The sequence below is a fragment of the Sorex araneus genome, chromosome 2 (genome assembly GCF_027595985.1).
Source record: "Sorex araneus isolate mSorAra2 chromosome 2, mSorAra2.pri, whole genome shotgun sequence".
In the NCBI taxonomy this organism is placed as follows: Eukaryota; Metazoa; Chordata; class Mammalia; order Eulipotyphla; family Soricidae; genus Sorex; species Sorex araneus.
The window spans coordinates 262,905,791-262,920,926 of record NC_073303.1 but is presented as its reverse complement, the minus strand read 5'-3'; the positions used below and the strand labels follow the sequence as shown (position 1 = coordinate 262,920,926).

The following is a 15,136-nucleotide window of genomic DNA, read 5'->3' as shown; positions in this document are numbered from 1 at the left end:
TTGCTGTGGGAGGGACTCTTCTTTGTGTAGAGAATACATGTTCAGCCTCATGACCTGGAGGGACTCTTCTGATGTGTGTAGAGAACACACATCCTATCTCATGGTGTGGAAGGGACTCTCCTGTGTGTAGAAGACATGTGCAATCTCATGATGGGAGGGACTGCCCTGTGTACAGAGAACACATGTGCAATTTCATGATGAGAGGGACTTTCCTGTGTATGGAGAACACATGTACAATCTCATGATGTGGTGTGGGAAGGACTCTGATGTGTGTGGAGAACACACATGCTGTCTCATGGCGTGGGACGGACTCTCCTATGTGTAGAAGACATGCAGTCTCATGAAGGGAGGGACTGCCCTGTGTGCAGAGAACACGTGCAATTTCATGATGAGAGGGACTCTCGTGTGTGGGGAGGACACATGTGCAGTCTCATGGTGTGGTATGGGAGGGACTCTCCCAGGTGTGGAGAATACACATGAAGTGACATTGTGTGGGAGTTTCTGCTCTGTGCAGAGAACATGTGTGCAGCCTCATGAATTTGGAGGGACCCTCACGTGTACAGAGAATATGTGCGACATGGGAGGAACTCTCCTGTGTGCAGAGAACACGCGTACAGTCTTGTGACATGGCAAGAACTGTGGTAAACTAAGTGCAAGCTTATTTCCCGCCGGTCTGTTTTGTGGGGGCCATACCAGCAGTGCTCATGGCTCGCTCCTGGTGGTGCTCCAGGGACTGAGGCGCTGGGCACCAAGCAGTCAGGCGTGTGCACGGCGAGCATCGCCCCCTGTGCTCTCTCGGGCCAGTGTCCTGGCTGCCCTCTGACAGACAGGGAAGCCCAGAAGCTGAGCTGGAGTGGGGAGAGCTGTGAGGGCCGGGTGTGGCGGGGACAGAGGCGCCCCCGAGGAGGGAGGGACGTGGGAGGGGTGCTAGTGCGTGTCTGCTCTGTGCCCCCAGACCTTATCTCGGGACTGAGCCGCTCACGGGGGCCCCGGGGCCCAGGCTGCGGAAACAGCACGCGCTTGAGCGGAGAGCGGGACCCCTTACCGCTTCCTCCCGGCGGCTTCCTTCCTGCACGGCTCCTCGGGGCCCCGCAGGCAGCAGCTGAGTGAAGCAGAGGGGAGAGGTCAGCCCGCCCGCTCCAGCCCCTGCGCGCACCTGCCCTGCACCCGGGTGGGCGGGCGGCAGCACAGCGGGAGGGAGCTGGGCCAGCGGCAACGCGTGGAGCCCTCGTCCCCACTCCCTGCAAGCAGAGGGTCCAGGAGGTGCCCCCTGGTGGGCGGCTGGGAGCGCGGCCCTGCGGCAGGACAGTGGGTGTCCCTCCAGACCCGGTGGACACCGTCCCCGACTCCGGGCCTCTCCGTTGTCCGTGTCTCTGGGGTTTGTCTGACATACTGTGTCGGCTCAGGACACCCGCCCCAGCTCCCGGGCTCCCAGCATGCCTTGAGCATCACCCACCACGGCCACACAGCCTTGGCCGCTCTCTGCCCACTCAGCTCCTGGCCCGCCGCCGCCACACCGGGCAGGGCCCACTCTGCTACACCTGGGGAGGGGCTGCTACTCCCGCCACGCGGGGGCAATGCCCAGCCTCTGTCACGCTGCAGCTGCTGGGGCAGGGCCCACCCTGCCACACTGGGGAGGGACTACACCGGAGGACTATTACTCTCTGCCACTCCGGGGACGGTGGCTGGCTGCCTTTGCCGCCTTGGCGCCAGGCCCTTGGCAGAGTTTGCTGTTGCTGGAAGGCATTTCCCTGCAGGCTGGTAGAGCCGAGGCCCAGCTCCAGGGCGTCCACATGCTCCCATATGGACAGGCAGCTTCCTGATTCTGTTCTGAGCCCTGATCCCAGGGATGTCTCCCTCTCTCTGTCCCCTGATCCCAAGGGTGTCTCCCTCTCTCTGTCCCCTGATCCCAGGGGCGTCTCCCTCTCTCTGTCCCCTGATCCCAGGGAGGTCTCCCTCTCTCTGTCCCCTGATCCCAGGGGCGTCTCCCTCTCTCTGTCCCCAGATCCCAGGGACGTCTCCTCTCTGTCCCCTGATCCCTGGGACGTCTCCCTCTCTCTGTCCCCTGATCCCTGGGACGTCTCCCTCTCTCTGTCCCCAGATCCCATGCGCGTCTCCCCTCTCTCTGTCCCCTGATCCCAGGGGTGTCTCCCTCTCTCTGTCCCCTGATCCCAGGGGCGACTCCCTCTCTCTGTTCCCTGATCCCAGGGACGTCTCCCTCTCTCTGTCCCCTGATCCCAGGGACGTCTCCCTCTTCTGTCCCCAGATCCCATGGGTGTCTCCCCTATCTCTGTCCCCTGATCCCAGGGGCGTCTCCCTCTCTCTGTCCCCAGATCCCAGGGACATGTCTCTCTCTCTGTCCCGATCCCAGGGACATCTCCCTCTCTCTGTCCCCAGATCCCAGGGACGTCTCCTTCTCTCTGTCCCCTGATCCCAGGGACATCTCCCTCTCTCTGTCCCCTGATCCCATGGGTGTCTCCCCTCTCTCTGTCCCCTGATCCCAGGGACGTCTCCCTCTCTCTGTCCCCTGATCCCAGGGACATCTCCCTCTCTGTCCCCTGATCCCAGGGACGTCTCCCTCTCTCTGTCCCCAGATCCCAGGGACATCTCCCTCTCTGTCCCCTGATCCCAGGGCCGTCTCCCTCTCTCTGTCCCCTGATCCCAGGGACGTCTCCCTCTCTCTGTCCCCAGATCCCAGGGACATCTCTCTCTCTGTCCCCAGATCCCAGGAACATCTCTCTCTCTGTCCCCTGATCCCAGGGACGTCTCCCTCTCTCTGTCCCCTGATCCTAGGGACGTCTCCCTCTCTCTGTCCCCAGATCCCAGGGACGTCTCCCTCTCTCTGTCCCAGTATCCCAAGGACATCTCCCCTCTCTTCTCCAGATCCCAGGGACGTCTCCCCTCTCTTCTCCAGATCCCATGGGTGTCTCCCCTCTCTCTATCCCTGGATTCCCATATTCCCTCCCTTCTCACCCGCAATCATCCACTCAAAGACTGATAGAGAAACTGGAGGAACAGCACACCAGGGAGTGTGCTTTGCCTTGCCTGTGGCCAACCCAGGGTTTGATCTCTGGCACCCCACATGGTCTCCCAATCTCCCAGAGATTGTTCTGAAGTAATCTCTGAGTTCGGAGCACTGCCGGGTGTGGCCCAAAAATCAATAAAAAGCAGACTTCTGGAGCAGCTGCTCCACTTCTAAGGGACCTTAGGAGCCCAGGCCAGGACTGAACAGAGCAATGATGGCCAGTGACACAGCAAGGTCCCAAAGTGAGCACTCAATGACAGGAGGTCACAGGGCCTAGCAGGGGACTCGTACACGGGGAATATGGGGCTGTCTGGGGACGCTTCAGTCAGCCTGGCTGCATTTTGTGAGGCAACAACTGGTGGCCCTGCAGACACACAGTTGCCCCCAGCCCACAGCCCTGCCGCTTGGCCTCCTGGGAGTGATGGGAGGGCAGCAGGCGCAGGCCCCTCAGGAGACCTGGGAACAGGTGAGCCAGTGAGCTGAGGCCAAGCACAAACACCTCCCATGCTCAGCACACTGCTGGCGTCTGCAGCCATGGCTGTGTGGCCACAGAAAAGCCCCACGTGATGGCAGCAGATCTACCCCCAGGGCCCGCGGGCTCAGCCCCCTGCCCGTGCCCCTTTCCCTGTGAACTCACCTGAGCTCGGACAGAAGGCAGTTCCCCATCCTCCCTCTGCATGCCGTCTCAGAGCAGCTAGTGCTCCCGCCCACAGCCCAGAGCAGCGCCTCCAACCACAGGCTATGGAGAGGGTGTCGGGCTGGAGGAGGGGCATGAGTGCCACATGCACATGTGTGCTCCTGTCTCTCTGCATGTGCATATGTGTGCAGAATTCCATCCCTGTACCCCAGGAATATGGAATCTCGAGTTCCCAATACCCTGCCCTTCTCCTGATGCCCAAGGGGCGAGGAGAGTTTGGGCTGAAGTCTGGTTTGTCTCCTGCCTCCGTGGTGGGTGGGGTGTGGCTCTTCCTTCCCAGACATTGAGCTCTCAGGAGCAGCAGGAAGGAGGGTGGTGATCTGCCCGTTTTCCCCATCTGCCCCAACCCCTGCACTTTCTCCCAGGGTCCTGGGGACTGGCTGTAGTGACGGACAGGGGGATAGAACCATGCCTGCTGCCAGCAGCCTCTCCTCACTGTGCCAGTCTGTCCCCTCCTCTGTACACGGGACCTGATGGGAAAAGGACCTGAACAGAAAGTTCTCCAAGGCCAAGCACTTGGCACGCAGGTGCCTGAAGACCTGCCCCATGGCTGGGAGCAAGTGCATGGTGTTGGGTGCATGATCACACCGGTGATGCTCAGTGGCTGTGTGGTGCCAGGATCAAGCCAGAGCCAAGCCAGAGTCTGGAACACTGGAGTCACATCTTCTCCCTGACCCATTTCCCTCAGGTTGGGCAAATAGAAATAAGCACACAAAGTTCCAACCATTCTGCGGACCCCTTACTGGTCCCTCTCCGTCTTTGTCCTGGAGCACTTGCTGCGCTGAACGTTGTCATGCGCAGAGCGGACGCTGGTGGACTCCTTGCTGCGGTGCAGATAGCCTGTGGAGTGCCCACCCTCAGGACGAGATGCAATCGCAGCTGCTCCTGCAGACCAGCTGTGGAGGAAGCCGGTTCCTGTCTGTTAGCCGCCAGTTCCTGCCCTGGGCAGATGCTGTGGGATAAGACCGGCCCTTCACCCCAGCCTGGGTGAGGGCCAGACGCTCAGCCAGTCACGAGGAAGGAAGGATTAAGTGGAGAACCAGCTGTCGGTGCTTCCTGCTCTTCCCGGTGCCACTGTTTGGCTACGTGTGGACTTTGCTTGATGTAGGGGGTGAGGGATGAAGTCACCTCAGATGGAGAAGGTGAAGGATGAGTCCAGGATGTCGATTTGCTCAAACAGCAGCAAGTGGAGAGTTCCCCTGGGTTCCTGGGCCGGACTGTTCGTGTTATTTTAATACCTGAGGGCAGTGTGGGCATCTGCAGAGTTGGTGCCAACCCTATCACACAACTAACAGCACTGCAGATATTGTTTCCAGTCCAGAAAGCTAGAATAACCAAAACAGTGTTTATTTAAAGAAAAAGTGAGTCTAGAGGCACCAACAGTCTGGAGCTCCGAGTGTATTTCACAAAGCTGCAGTCAGTAGAACCACGTGCCTGAGCACTGGAACAGAGGGCCAAGGGCAAGCCCAGGCAGAGGGACCTAGATCAGCCTGTGCGGGAAAAGGTGTCTCTGTGAGGGTCTGACTCAGCCTGTTCATGGAGGGGTGCAGAGAACAGCCACTGAGGCCCTCAGATGCTGTCTCAGCTCAGAGCCAGGACTGTGAGCTGTTTCAGAGCTCATGCTCTCTCTCTCTCCCTCTCTCTCTCTCTCTCTCTCTCTCTCTCACACACACACACACACACATATTCACATACACTCACACACACATACACTTACCTACACTCACACACACTCATACACACACATTCACCTACACTCACACACACACTTACCTATACTCACACACAGACACACTCATACACATACGCTGAACTACACTCACACACACACACTCACCTACACTACACTCACGCATGCTCGCATGCCCAGGGGCCTCATCCCTAGAGCAGAGCTGATTCAAGATTCCAGACCCCTGGGAACACTTCTCCTCTCCTCTCCCAGAGGAGCCCCTGAGCTAATTGCGTGGGGGAAGGAAGAGCTCTGCACAAACTCTGGAGACCCAGGAGGTCTCCAGGCAAGTGCTGTGGGCCTCACCAGCCCCCTGAAAAGGAGCCGCATCTCCGCTGCCTACAGCTCCTCCCAGATGAGGGAGAGACAGCAGGAGGGATGCTGAGAGGAGCTGTAGGGGTGGCCCTACAGGCCGTGCACTGGGGTCTCAGGAGTCTCAGAGCGAAGCCCCGGCACTGGTCTCGGGTGTGCTGCGGGTTGAGCTTTGGAGGGAAAGAGTGAGCATTGCCATTCTGAGTGTTCCTTCAGGCTGGCCCTTTCTGGGAAGCCCGCGGGACCCCATCTGCCACCCTTCAGTCCGTTCACCCTTCCGGGGCTTTCTGCTGTGGTGGCTCCTGAGGCGGCGCTGAGCGTGACGTGATGACTGAGGACTCTGTCCTGGCAGCTTTGTATGGGGCTGACAGTGCTACAGCTGACAGCAGAGGCAGTCTCCAGCATCCTGGACTGTAGGAAGATGGGCGGGTAGGTGGCTGTTACCCAGACAGGTGCCAAAAGCATCGGGTTAGGGCCGGGGCACTGGGTGCCCCGTGTGCTGCAGACAAGCCGCCTCCCTGTCTCGACAGTGCTCAGACCCCACCTCCAGCAGGAGCAGCCATTGGACACGGCAGGGTCCCTGCCTCTGGCCCTGGCGCTGTCACTATCTCCCGTCACCTTGGAGGGCAGTGTCCATGCTGGAGAGTGGATGGCTGCAGCACGCTGCCTTGGCCCGCAGCAGAGCCGTGCTCAAGCTCACACCCCTCTCCTCACAGCCCCGGTGAGGCAGGCGGGCAGCATGGGCGGGGGGAACGAGAGCCTCCCTGGCACCTTCGTCCTGCTGGGCTTCTCAGATCACCCCGGGCTGGAGATGCCCCTCTTTGGCGCGGTCCTGGTCTCCTACATCTTCACCCTGGTGGGCAACGGCTCCATTATCCTCCTCTCCCTGGTGGATCCCAGACTCCAGACGCCCATGTACTTCTTCCTGGACAACCTCTCGGTGCTGGACCTCTGTGTCACCTGCACTGTCGTGCCCCAGCTGCTGGCCAACCTCTGGGGCCCGGAGAAGACCATCGCGGCCTGGGGTTGCGTCGTGCAGGCCTACCTCTTCCACTGGACCGGCTGCACCGAGTGCGCTCTGCTGGCCGTGATGGCCTTCGACCGGTACGTGGCTGTGTGCCAGCCCCTGCACTACAGCCTCATCATGCGGCCCCGGGTGTGCGTGCAGCTGGCGGCTGCGGCCTGGTGCAGCGGCCTGGCCAACTCCCTGCTGCAGGCTACGCTCACCCTGCAGCTCCCGCGCTGCGGTCACCGCAGGCTCGACCACTTCTTCTGTGAGGTGCCCGTCCTTATCAAGCTGGCCTGCGGCGACACCAGCACCAGTGACCTGTCCCTCGTCGTGGGGGCCATCCCCTTTGTCCTGGCGGCCCCCCTGATGGTGCTCGTGTCCTACACGCTCATCGCCAGGGCCGTGCTGCGGTTGCCTTCGGCCGCGGGGCGCCTCAAGGCGCTCAGCACCTGCAGCTCGCACCTGGCCGTGGTGCTCCTGTACTTCGGGCCGGCCATCTACATGTACCTCCAGCCCCCCGCCAGCAGCACCCAGGCCAAGTTCATGTCCTTCCTGTACTGCCTCATCACCCCGCTGCTCAACCCCCTCATCTACACGCTGCGCAACAAGGATGTGAAGGCGGCCTGGAAGCGGGTCCTGCAGCCCCTGGGGAGGTGACAGGCGGCCCGTCCTGAGGCCCTGGGGTCTGCTTTTCCAGTGTCCCCTCCTCTCAGCGTCAGGTGCCCATGACCGGCCACAGGGCTCCCCCTCTTGCCTCTCAGATGAGCCCCCCTACTCCCCAGGTGCCCCCATCCCACGCGCAGAGGCTGCAGCAGCTCCGACACCTCTCAGGGTGAGCCGCACCCCTCCCACCCCTCCAGGGGCAGGTGCCAGGGTTTGTGCTGACACCCGCTGGGCTGTGCATGTCTTTCTCTCTGTCTTTCCTCTCTCAGTGCTTACCGAGCCCTGGATATTCAGTACTGTCGCAGTTGTGTTTTGTGCTGTGAAAACCCAGTGTAGCCTGGACCTGACTGAACAGGGTGCAAACCCAGGCCGAGGGAGTCGCCAGGTCAGCCCCACCAGGAAGCACAGGGGCAGCTCTGTGCTTATTTGTGACACCTGCCAGCGCAAGGAATGAGTCCCTCTGCTGAGCACCTCACCAGCCCCCTGCAGCTGGGACACCAGCTGGGCCTGCCGCTGGGACACCTCCTGGCCCCTGCCTCTGGGCCTGGCCCCCTGCTGCTGAGACACCTCCTGGGCCCCTGCCACTGGGACACCTCCTGGCCCCCTGCCTCTGGGACACCTCCTGGGCCCCTGCCTCTGGGACACCTCCTGGCCCCCTGCCTCTGGGACACCTCCTGGCCCCCGCAGCAGGATACCATCAGGTGTCCTCAGTGAAGAGAGAGGTGAGTCTTTGTGCTGGGTAACAGACTTAGGCAGTCCTGAGAGATGTTTGGGCTCTCTCAGATCCCAAGTAGATCTCTCCTAAATGAGTCCCCACCTCTCCGAGGGGCCTTCCTATCCCATGTAACAGAGCAGGACTACACCCCTCAGTCAACATTCTGCCCTTGGCTCTGCGTCCTGAGCGCCCTCCACATGTCTGTCTGGAGAAATCAGCAGGTGATGGAGTCCACCTGCTCTCTTGACTTGTTCCAAGGACACATTCATCTTCTATCTTCAACAACATCAAAGAAGGGAAAACATTCTCCTCTCCGCAGACTCTGGAAGCATCACGTTCCTTGGAGGTTATTTTTGGAGAGTTATTAGCCCCAACTTGCTTTTCCAAGAAAAGGAGCATTTTTTATAAATCAAACATGAGGGACTATGGGAGACCCTCCTAAGGAACCGAACTGCTGCACTTCAGAGCCAGTCCTAGACGCGCCATGGAGCGAGCTGACATTTGGAGTCTTGGTGGAAATTCATGCTCGGAGGCAGGGCGGCGCTGCCAGGCTGTAGGGAACTGGCTGAAATGGAGCATACCTGGGCCAGGTTGCCCAGAAATGTCTCTGACCTCTGCAGGTGAGGTCGGTGTGGGTGTGGCCTCTTGGCCTGGTCCCTGTACAGTTGGCTCCTGTATGGACTTGTGGGCATGGTCAGTGTGGGTGTGGTCATTGGTGATATGGTCTGTGGGTGTGGCCCTGTGGGCATGGTCAGTGTGGGTGTGGTCATTGGTGATATGGTCTGTGGGTGTGGCCCTGTGGGCATGGTCAGTGTGGGTGTGGTCATTGGTGATATGGTCTGTGGGTGTGGCCCTGTGGGCATAGCCCCTGGTCTACACAGCCCCCCAGCCCCTGTTGCACTTGCGCTGAGGAGTGGCTGGGATGCCAGCTCCTGGACTGATGTTTGGTGTAATTCAGCGCTGGGCTCTCTGTACTCATGCTCTCCACGATACACTGACGTCTTTGCAGAAACCTGCCATTGAAGTAGTGTCTGTCTGCTCAGGACCCTCCTCAGTGGCAGGCTGCTTGATAGTACAGCGGCACTTTGGCCTTGCACACGGCCAGCCTGGATTTGATCCTGGTGCCTCGTATGGTCCCTGAGCCCACCAGGAATGATCACTGAGTGAAGAGCCAGGAGTAGGTCCTGAGCACCATTGGGTGTGATTCCCCCACCACCCCATACACATAAAATTCTCAGAGGATAAGCTTATCCCCACACACCCACGAAGTCTTGGGGTGAGCTGCCTCTGCCCTGCTGTGAACTGGTGTCCTCCCCAAGGTCCACACTCGGGCCAGGGAGTCAGAGTCCGTGTACTTGCACAGCAGACTGAGAGACACTCTTTGGAGCTGTAGCTCTAGTTTTAGTTCTCCGGTTGAAAATTCCTCACTCCAGGAGCTACCAGGCTAATGAAACTTCTTTCTCATCTAAGAAATCTGCTCTATAAATTTCGTGAACTGCAGCGCTGAGACAATCAGTGTGAGTTTAATCCTGGACTGAGTGTTGGCAGAGCAGAGCGGTGATCACTGCCTCCAGCAGGCCTGGTCAGATGTCGCCTGGCCAGGGGTTGCCCGAGGCCAAGCTGCTCTCTTCCTGCTGCGCTGCCCGGGGCTATCTTCCCTGAAGGTATCGATACTCTTCAACTGGAGGTCTGGGTGCCTCTCGGTAACACTGAGTACAGGTGGCAGGAGGCAGAGAATGGAAGGGGGGCGGGGGCACTGGCATGCAGATGCTTTGGGATGAGAGGGTGACCCTTGGAACCATTTTCCTTCCAGGTCTCCAAAACATGCTCATTCCATTCCTCACCTGCAGAAATGACAGACATGACCAGACTTTATGGGTTTGTTGTAATTGATTGAAGTTCTGTGTTTGCAATACTGTTAATGATGGTTTCCTGTTCACGTAATTCCAACACCACAGCCATCACCAGTGTGCCCCCTCTCCCCCTGCCAAAGACCCCAGTGCCCACCACCAACTCAGTCTTATGGCTAGATTCTCCCATTGTGTTGCCTCTGGACCTTGTTGCTACTTAGTTGTGTATTTTTAAGCCCCATACATGATCATTCTGTGCCTGTCCCTTTCCTCTGACTGATTTCACTCCGCATGATGTCCTCAAGTTCCGTCTCTGTGGTAATGAATTGAGTGGTTTGTTCTCTCTTCGAGCTGCCTAGTATTCTGTTCTGTATATATACCACAAGTTCTTTATCCATAGTTGGGCATTCGGGTTGTTTTCATATCTCGTCTATTGTACTGATTGCTGCAATGCACATAGGTGTGAACATACCGTTTTGAAGAAATGTTTTTGTGTTTGGGAAATAGATGTCAGAAGTGGTGTCTCTGGGTCATATGGGAGTTTGAGATAGATCTCCATATTACTCTCCATAGAGGCTGAACCAGATGACATTCCCAATAGCAGGTGTGGTTCCCTTCTCACCACAACCCCACAAACACTGGATATTTCCAGTCATTTGATACGTGCTGTTCTCATTGGTGTGAGGTGATAACTCAATGTTGCTTTCATTTGCATTTCCCTAATCATGAGTGATCTCTGTTGGCCATCCTTATGTCTTTTGGATATTGTCATTCATTTGTGGATGGGGTTATTGGATTTTTTTGTTGTTGAGCTTTGTGAGTGCTTTATAGATCCTGGATGTTAAGCCTTTGTTTTATGTATTGTGTATAAATATTTTTTCCCATTTAGTAGGGTATCTTTTTATTAGATCTTGAGTTTCCTTTGCTGTGCAAAACATTTTAACTTGATATAGTTCATTTGTTTATTTTTTTCTTTGATGCTGTGGTTATTATCATTGAAAATACCTCTGTGGAGAAGTGATCACAGTTTAGCATGAAGGGTGAGAAAATGGAGGTATAATTTCAGTATATTATTTATCTAATTTCTCTCACCTCCTCATAGATCCTGGCACTGAGTGAAAATGTCTCTTTCTCCAGAGACATTTGGGGCTAAAGAGATAATCCAGAGGATAGGGCACTTGTTTTGCATGCAGCTAACCTGGGTTCAATCCCTGTGCCCCCAAACGTCCCCCAAGCCCTAGTAGGAGTGATCCCTAAGTGTAGAGCCAGGAGTAATCCCTGAGCACCACCAGGTATGGCCTAAAACAAAACACAAAAGGGGTTATTTGTGTGTCTTATTCTTTTGAGGGAGCCTTTCCTGGAGGTCTGGGGGTCCCTCCCATTGTCCACCAAGGTGTCTGGCCCTGCCAGGTAGAATGCAGTCCTGCACTATGACATAGTTTGCAGAACTCACCTTGATTTGAACAGGCTGTTCTCTTTACTTGATAACTATGTTAAGAATGATTCCCGTGACCTTCCTCTCAGGATTCTAATCCTAGGAGGCATACTGCAGAGATCTGCAGCCGAGGAGTAACTGTCACAGTTTCTACAGCATGCACAAATGTGTGGTCCTCTCTAGGCTGTGGGGTGTATTCCCAGGTGGGTGAGCCTAGGTCTTACTTGTGCACAGGCAGAGCTCCTGGTCAGGGAGAACCAATTTTATGAGCTCCCCACCTTGGGCCAGAGCAGTAGTACAGCAGTTAGGGTGTTTGCCTCGCACACAGCCAATCCTGGTTCGATCCCTGGCATCCCATATGATCCCCTGAACACCACCAGGAGTGATTCCTGAGTAAAAAGGCAGGAGTAAGCCCGGAGCACCACCAGGCATGACCCAAAACACAGACCCAAAAAAAGAGCTCCCTGTCAGCACAGACGGGAGAGGCGGGGTGGGCGGGCGGGGAGGGAGCGGAAAGAGCTAGGTCGTGCCCAAAGCCTCTGAGGGCCCTTCAGCACCATGGACAGCGTCTTTGAGGCTCTTGCCAAGGCTTCCTGCCATGTCCCCTCCTCATAAAAAGGCTTTCATCCTTCCCACCCAGCTGTGGCTTTTGTTTTTCAATTTAACATCCCGTTTGATTTTTCTCTCAGCAGGAAAAGTGACGGGTAATCCAGGGTCAGTCCCCTACAGCTCTGGGGGGACAGCTTTAACTGTCTCTTCAAGGCCTTCTAAGTCTGAGAATCTTTGAATAATTACAGAGGAAACAATTGTAACTTACTTACTTCCGAAATCCCCTGACCCTTGCAAACAATTCTTAGCAGAGTTCTGATTGGGCTGGGGGGGAGGCAAAGGGTTAAGTGCATGCTTTGCCTTTGGCTCACTTTCCTGGGACTACACCAGGCGTGGCCCAAAACCTGAAAGGAAAAACAGAATTCTGATTCAGGGTGAGAGTCATACTCTCAGATGATCTGAACATGTCCTGTATGTGGGTTTGGGCTTGAGTTTGATCCTTAGCACCAAGTGACCCCAAGCACCACTGGCTGTGACCCTGACGGTCCCAGCACTGCCAGGTCTGAGCCCTGAGCTGTCAGGCCTTCCTGTCAGATCAGACACCCACTGGGAATGGCCCTTCGACCACTCCTACAAAAAGAAAAGATAAGGGCCAGAGATGTAATACAGAGGGAAGGCGCTTGCCTCGCATGTGGCCAGCCTGGATCCAATCCCTGGCACCACACATGGTTCCATGGACTTCACCGGGAGTGATTCCTGAGCACAGAGCCAGAAGTGACCCCTGAACACAGACAGGTGTGGCCCAGATCCCCCCATAGTATAAGAATAAAAATTTTTATGGGGATATAACTCAGAGGCAGAGCACTCGTTTGCAGTGAGTCTACCTCCACAGCAAAATAACAGATGAGAATATTTTCGTGGATAAAATGCAATGTTACTACAATGTGTAAGTCAGTGACACCTTTGACACCTTAATACATTAATAAAATTAAAAGGTGGTGTATAATGTTTCATAAAGTCAAATCCCATCCTAATAAGTAGTCTCACACTATGTCTCTCACAAAGAGACTATTAGGAGACCGAAGAGAAAGTACAGCTGGGTAAGGCGTTTCCTTTGCACATAGCCAACACACTTCCCAACACCCCACATGGACCCCTCAAACCCTGCTCGGAGTGACCCCTGAGCATAGAGCCAGGACTAAGCCCTGAGCACTTTCAGGTGTGTCAGTCCCCAAAAAAAAGAGAAAATTAAAATTGAAAAAAAGTGCTATTCAGTTAGTCTAATTCCTTCTTTATCTGTTTCCCTGTTGTCATTTCTTAATATTTAAGTCTGAGGGGTGCATTGCTGGTGATGCATAGGGCCCAGCAGGGCTAGTGACGTGTGGTGGTTGAACCCAGGGCTTCCATACGCAAGGCCTGTGCTCCCCCAGGCACCCCCGCCCCCCGACTACTTGTCTTTATTAGTAGCTTATGTGAGCACTTAGCTGGGTTTGGTCCACACCCGTCAGTACTCAGGAGACCATGTGGTTCCAGGGGTGATACTCAGACCTTTTGAGCTGTCACCCTGTCCCAAAATACTGAACATGTCCTTCAGTTCCAAATCTTATATAATAATGCTTTGCTTACTCCTATTTGTTTTTCTCTGTGTGGTGAAAGTAAAAGCGTTTTCACTCAGATGTAGGTTCCGAGCCATTTTTCCCAGTGAGACAACCTGTGTTCCGTTGCCAGCACCTGCCCGTCCGTGTCCACTGAGCCATGGAGCAGTGAAGGTGTCACCGCTGGCTGTGTCTCCATGAGTGACCTTCGGGGCCTGAGGCCGACCCCTCCCCTGTGTCCATACCTGAGAATCCACACCTGTGTGGTTTATGTCGCAACCGTTTCATGTGGTGGGTCTGAGAGGGGAGTTGGGGAGTTTCTCATGGTCATTGGTCAGAGTGGCCACGTGGAGCCGGATCCGGGGGCCCCCTGATCACCCCTGTACAGTGTCAAGCTCTGCAGAGCCGGGAACGCACAACCGCAATATCCTCTAGGGTCGTCTCTCCTCTCACCCCGAGTCTCACCTAAGCCAAGTGACAGACATGGTGCTGCTTCGCCCCCCGAACCTGAGCCGAGGCCTCGCTGTGGTGCTGCCAGTGGATGGCCCCCGTGCCATCCTAATCGCCCTTCGTGTCCACTCTCCCTGACAGAGACCCCGCATGGGACCGGGCAGAGGTGGACCCCACGGCGGGGTTCCCCTCCCATTCTCACTTGGCCCACAGGGGAGCCCGACTGCTGAAAAGACGTGTGGACGGGGTGCAGGTCGGTGTCACTGGACACGTGGACACCAGCTGCTCCTCCAGAAGCACAGAGCCACGAGCTGAAATCCCCACTGTGGGTCCCGGCCACTGGTCTTCAGGGGTGAGCCCCTGGTTGCGCCCAGGCCTCCACAGTGCCAATTACCAGAGAGCCCTTCAGACACTAATTAGCCAAACGTCATGGGTCGCCTCCTAGCCGGAGCAGAGCCAAGTTTGCCCTTGCCTCTGGGGAGACAGGACAGAGCCTTATAGACCCCAGCAGAGAGCGGGACAAGCAGACGAGAGGCTCGAGAGCGCGTGGAGCATGACACAGGATGACCGGCCATCTACCGCCTGACCCTCAGAAGTGCACTGGCCACGCAGCCCAGCCCTGCCACGGCAGACTGCAAGGCCACCCCACATCCAGGCTCCGTACGACCACGGCCCAGGCCCTGGCCAGGAGAGCAGCGTAGACAGACTCTTCTAGGCCAGTGATGAGCCTTCTGCCAGACACCTGCTTGGGGCACTCAGGTGAGGGCCCTGTCTGGGGGACACCCAGCTTCAGCCTGGCTTGAGCCCCAGTACAGACAGGGAGGGGAGCAATGTTGCCCTAAGTCTTCCATGTGCCAGAACCTCCCTCTGCTCATACAGCCCAGAAGGACAAGCAGCCGAGAAATAGCCCAGCTTCCTGCCGTGGAGCCTGCACCCCCTGGAGTCCTGTCGTGAGGCCGTGAGGGCAGGAAGTGTTGGTCGAGAGCTTCTCTGTGCCCCCGAGACTCCCCAGAAGCAGTGGCACCTCCCTGTGGCTGAGGCAGTGCCCAAGTCCAGCGGGCTCTCAGACTCAGAGGCGGGGGTGTGGGGGCTGTGCGGGGGACTCAC

At 56.7% G+C, this 15,136-nt stretch overlaps 1 protein-coding gene across 1 annotated transcript; it reads left to right on the top strand.

The window, feature by feature from the left end:
* The first annotated feature begins 6,502 nt into the window (after positions 1–6,502).
* LOC101538813 (olfactory receptor 2G3-like) lies at positions 6,503–7,429 on the top strand. The gene has a single exon (XM_004611592.2). The coding sequence runs from the start codon at positions 6,503–6,505 to the stop codon at positions 7,427–7,429; it is 927 nt and encodes a 308-aa protein (XP_004611649.2).
* The last annotated feature ends 7,707 nt before the right edge of the window (positions 7,430–15,136 follow it).

Coding starts and splice junctions, on each gene's coding strand:
- LOC101538813 (XM_004611592.2), top strand. CDS start 6,503: ATGGGCGGGGGGAACGAGAGCCTCCCTGGCACCTTCGTCCTGCTGGGC.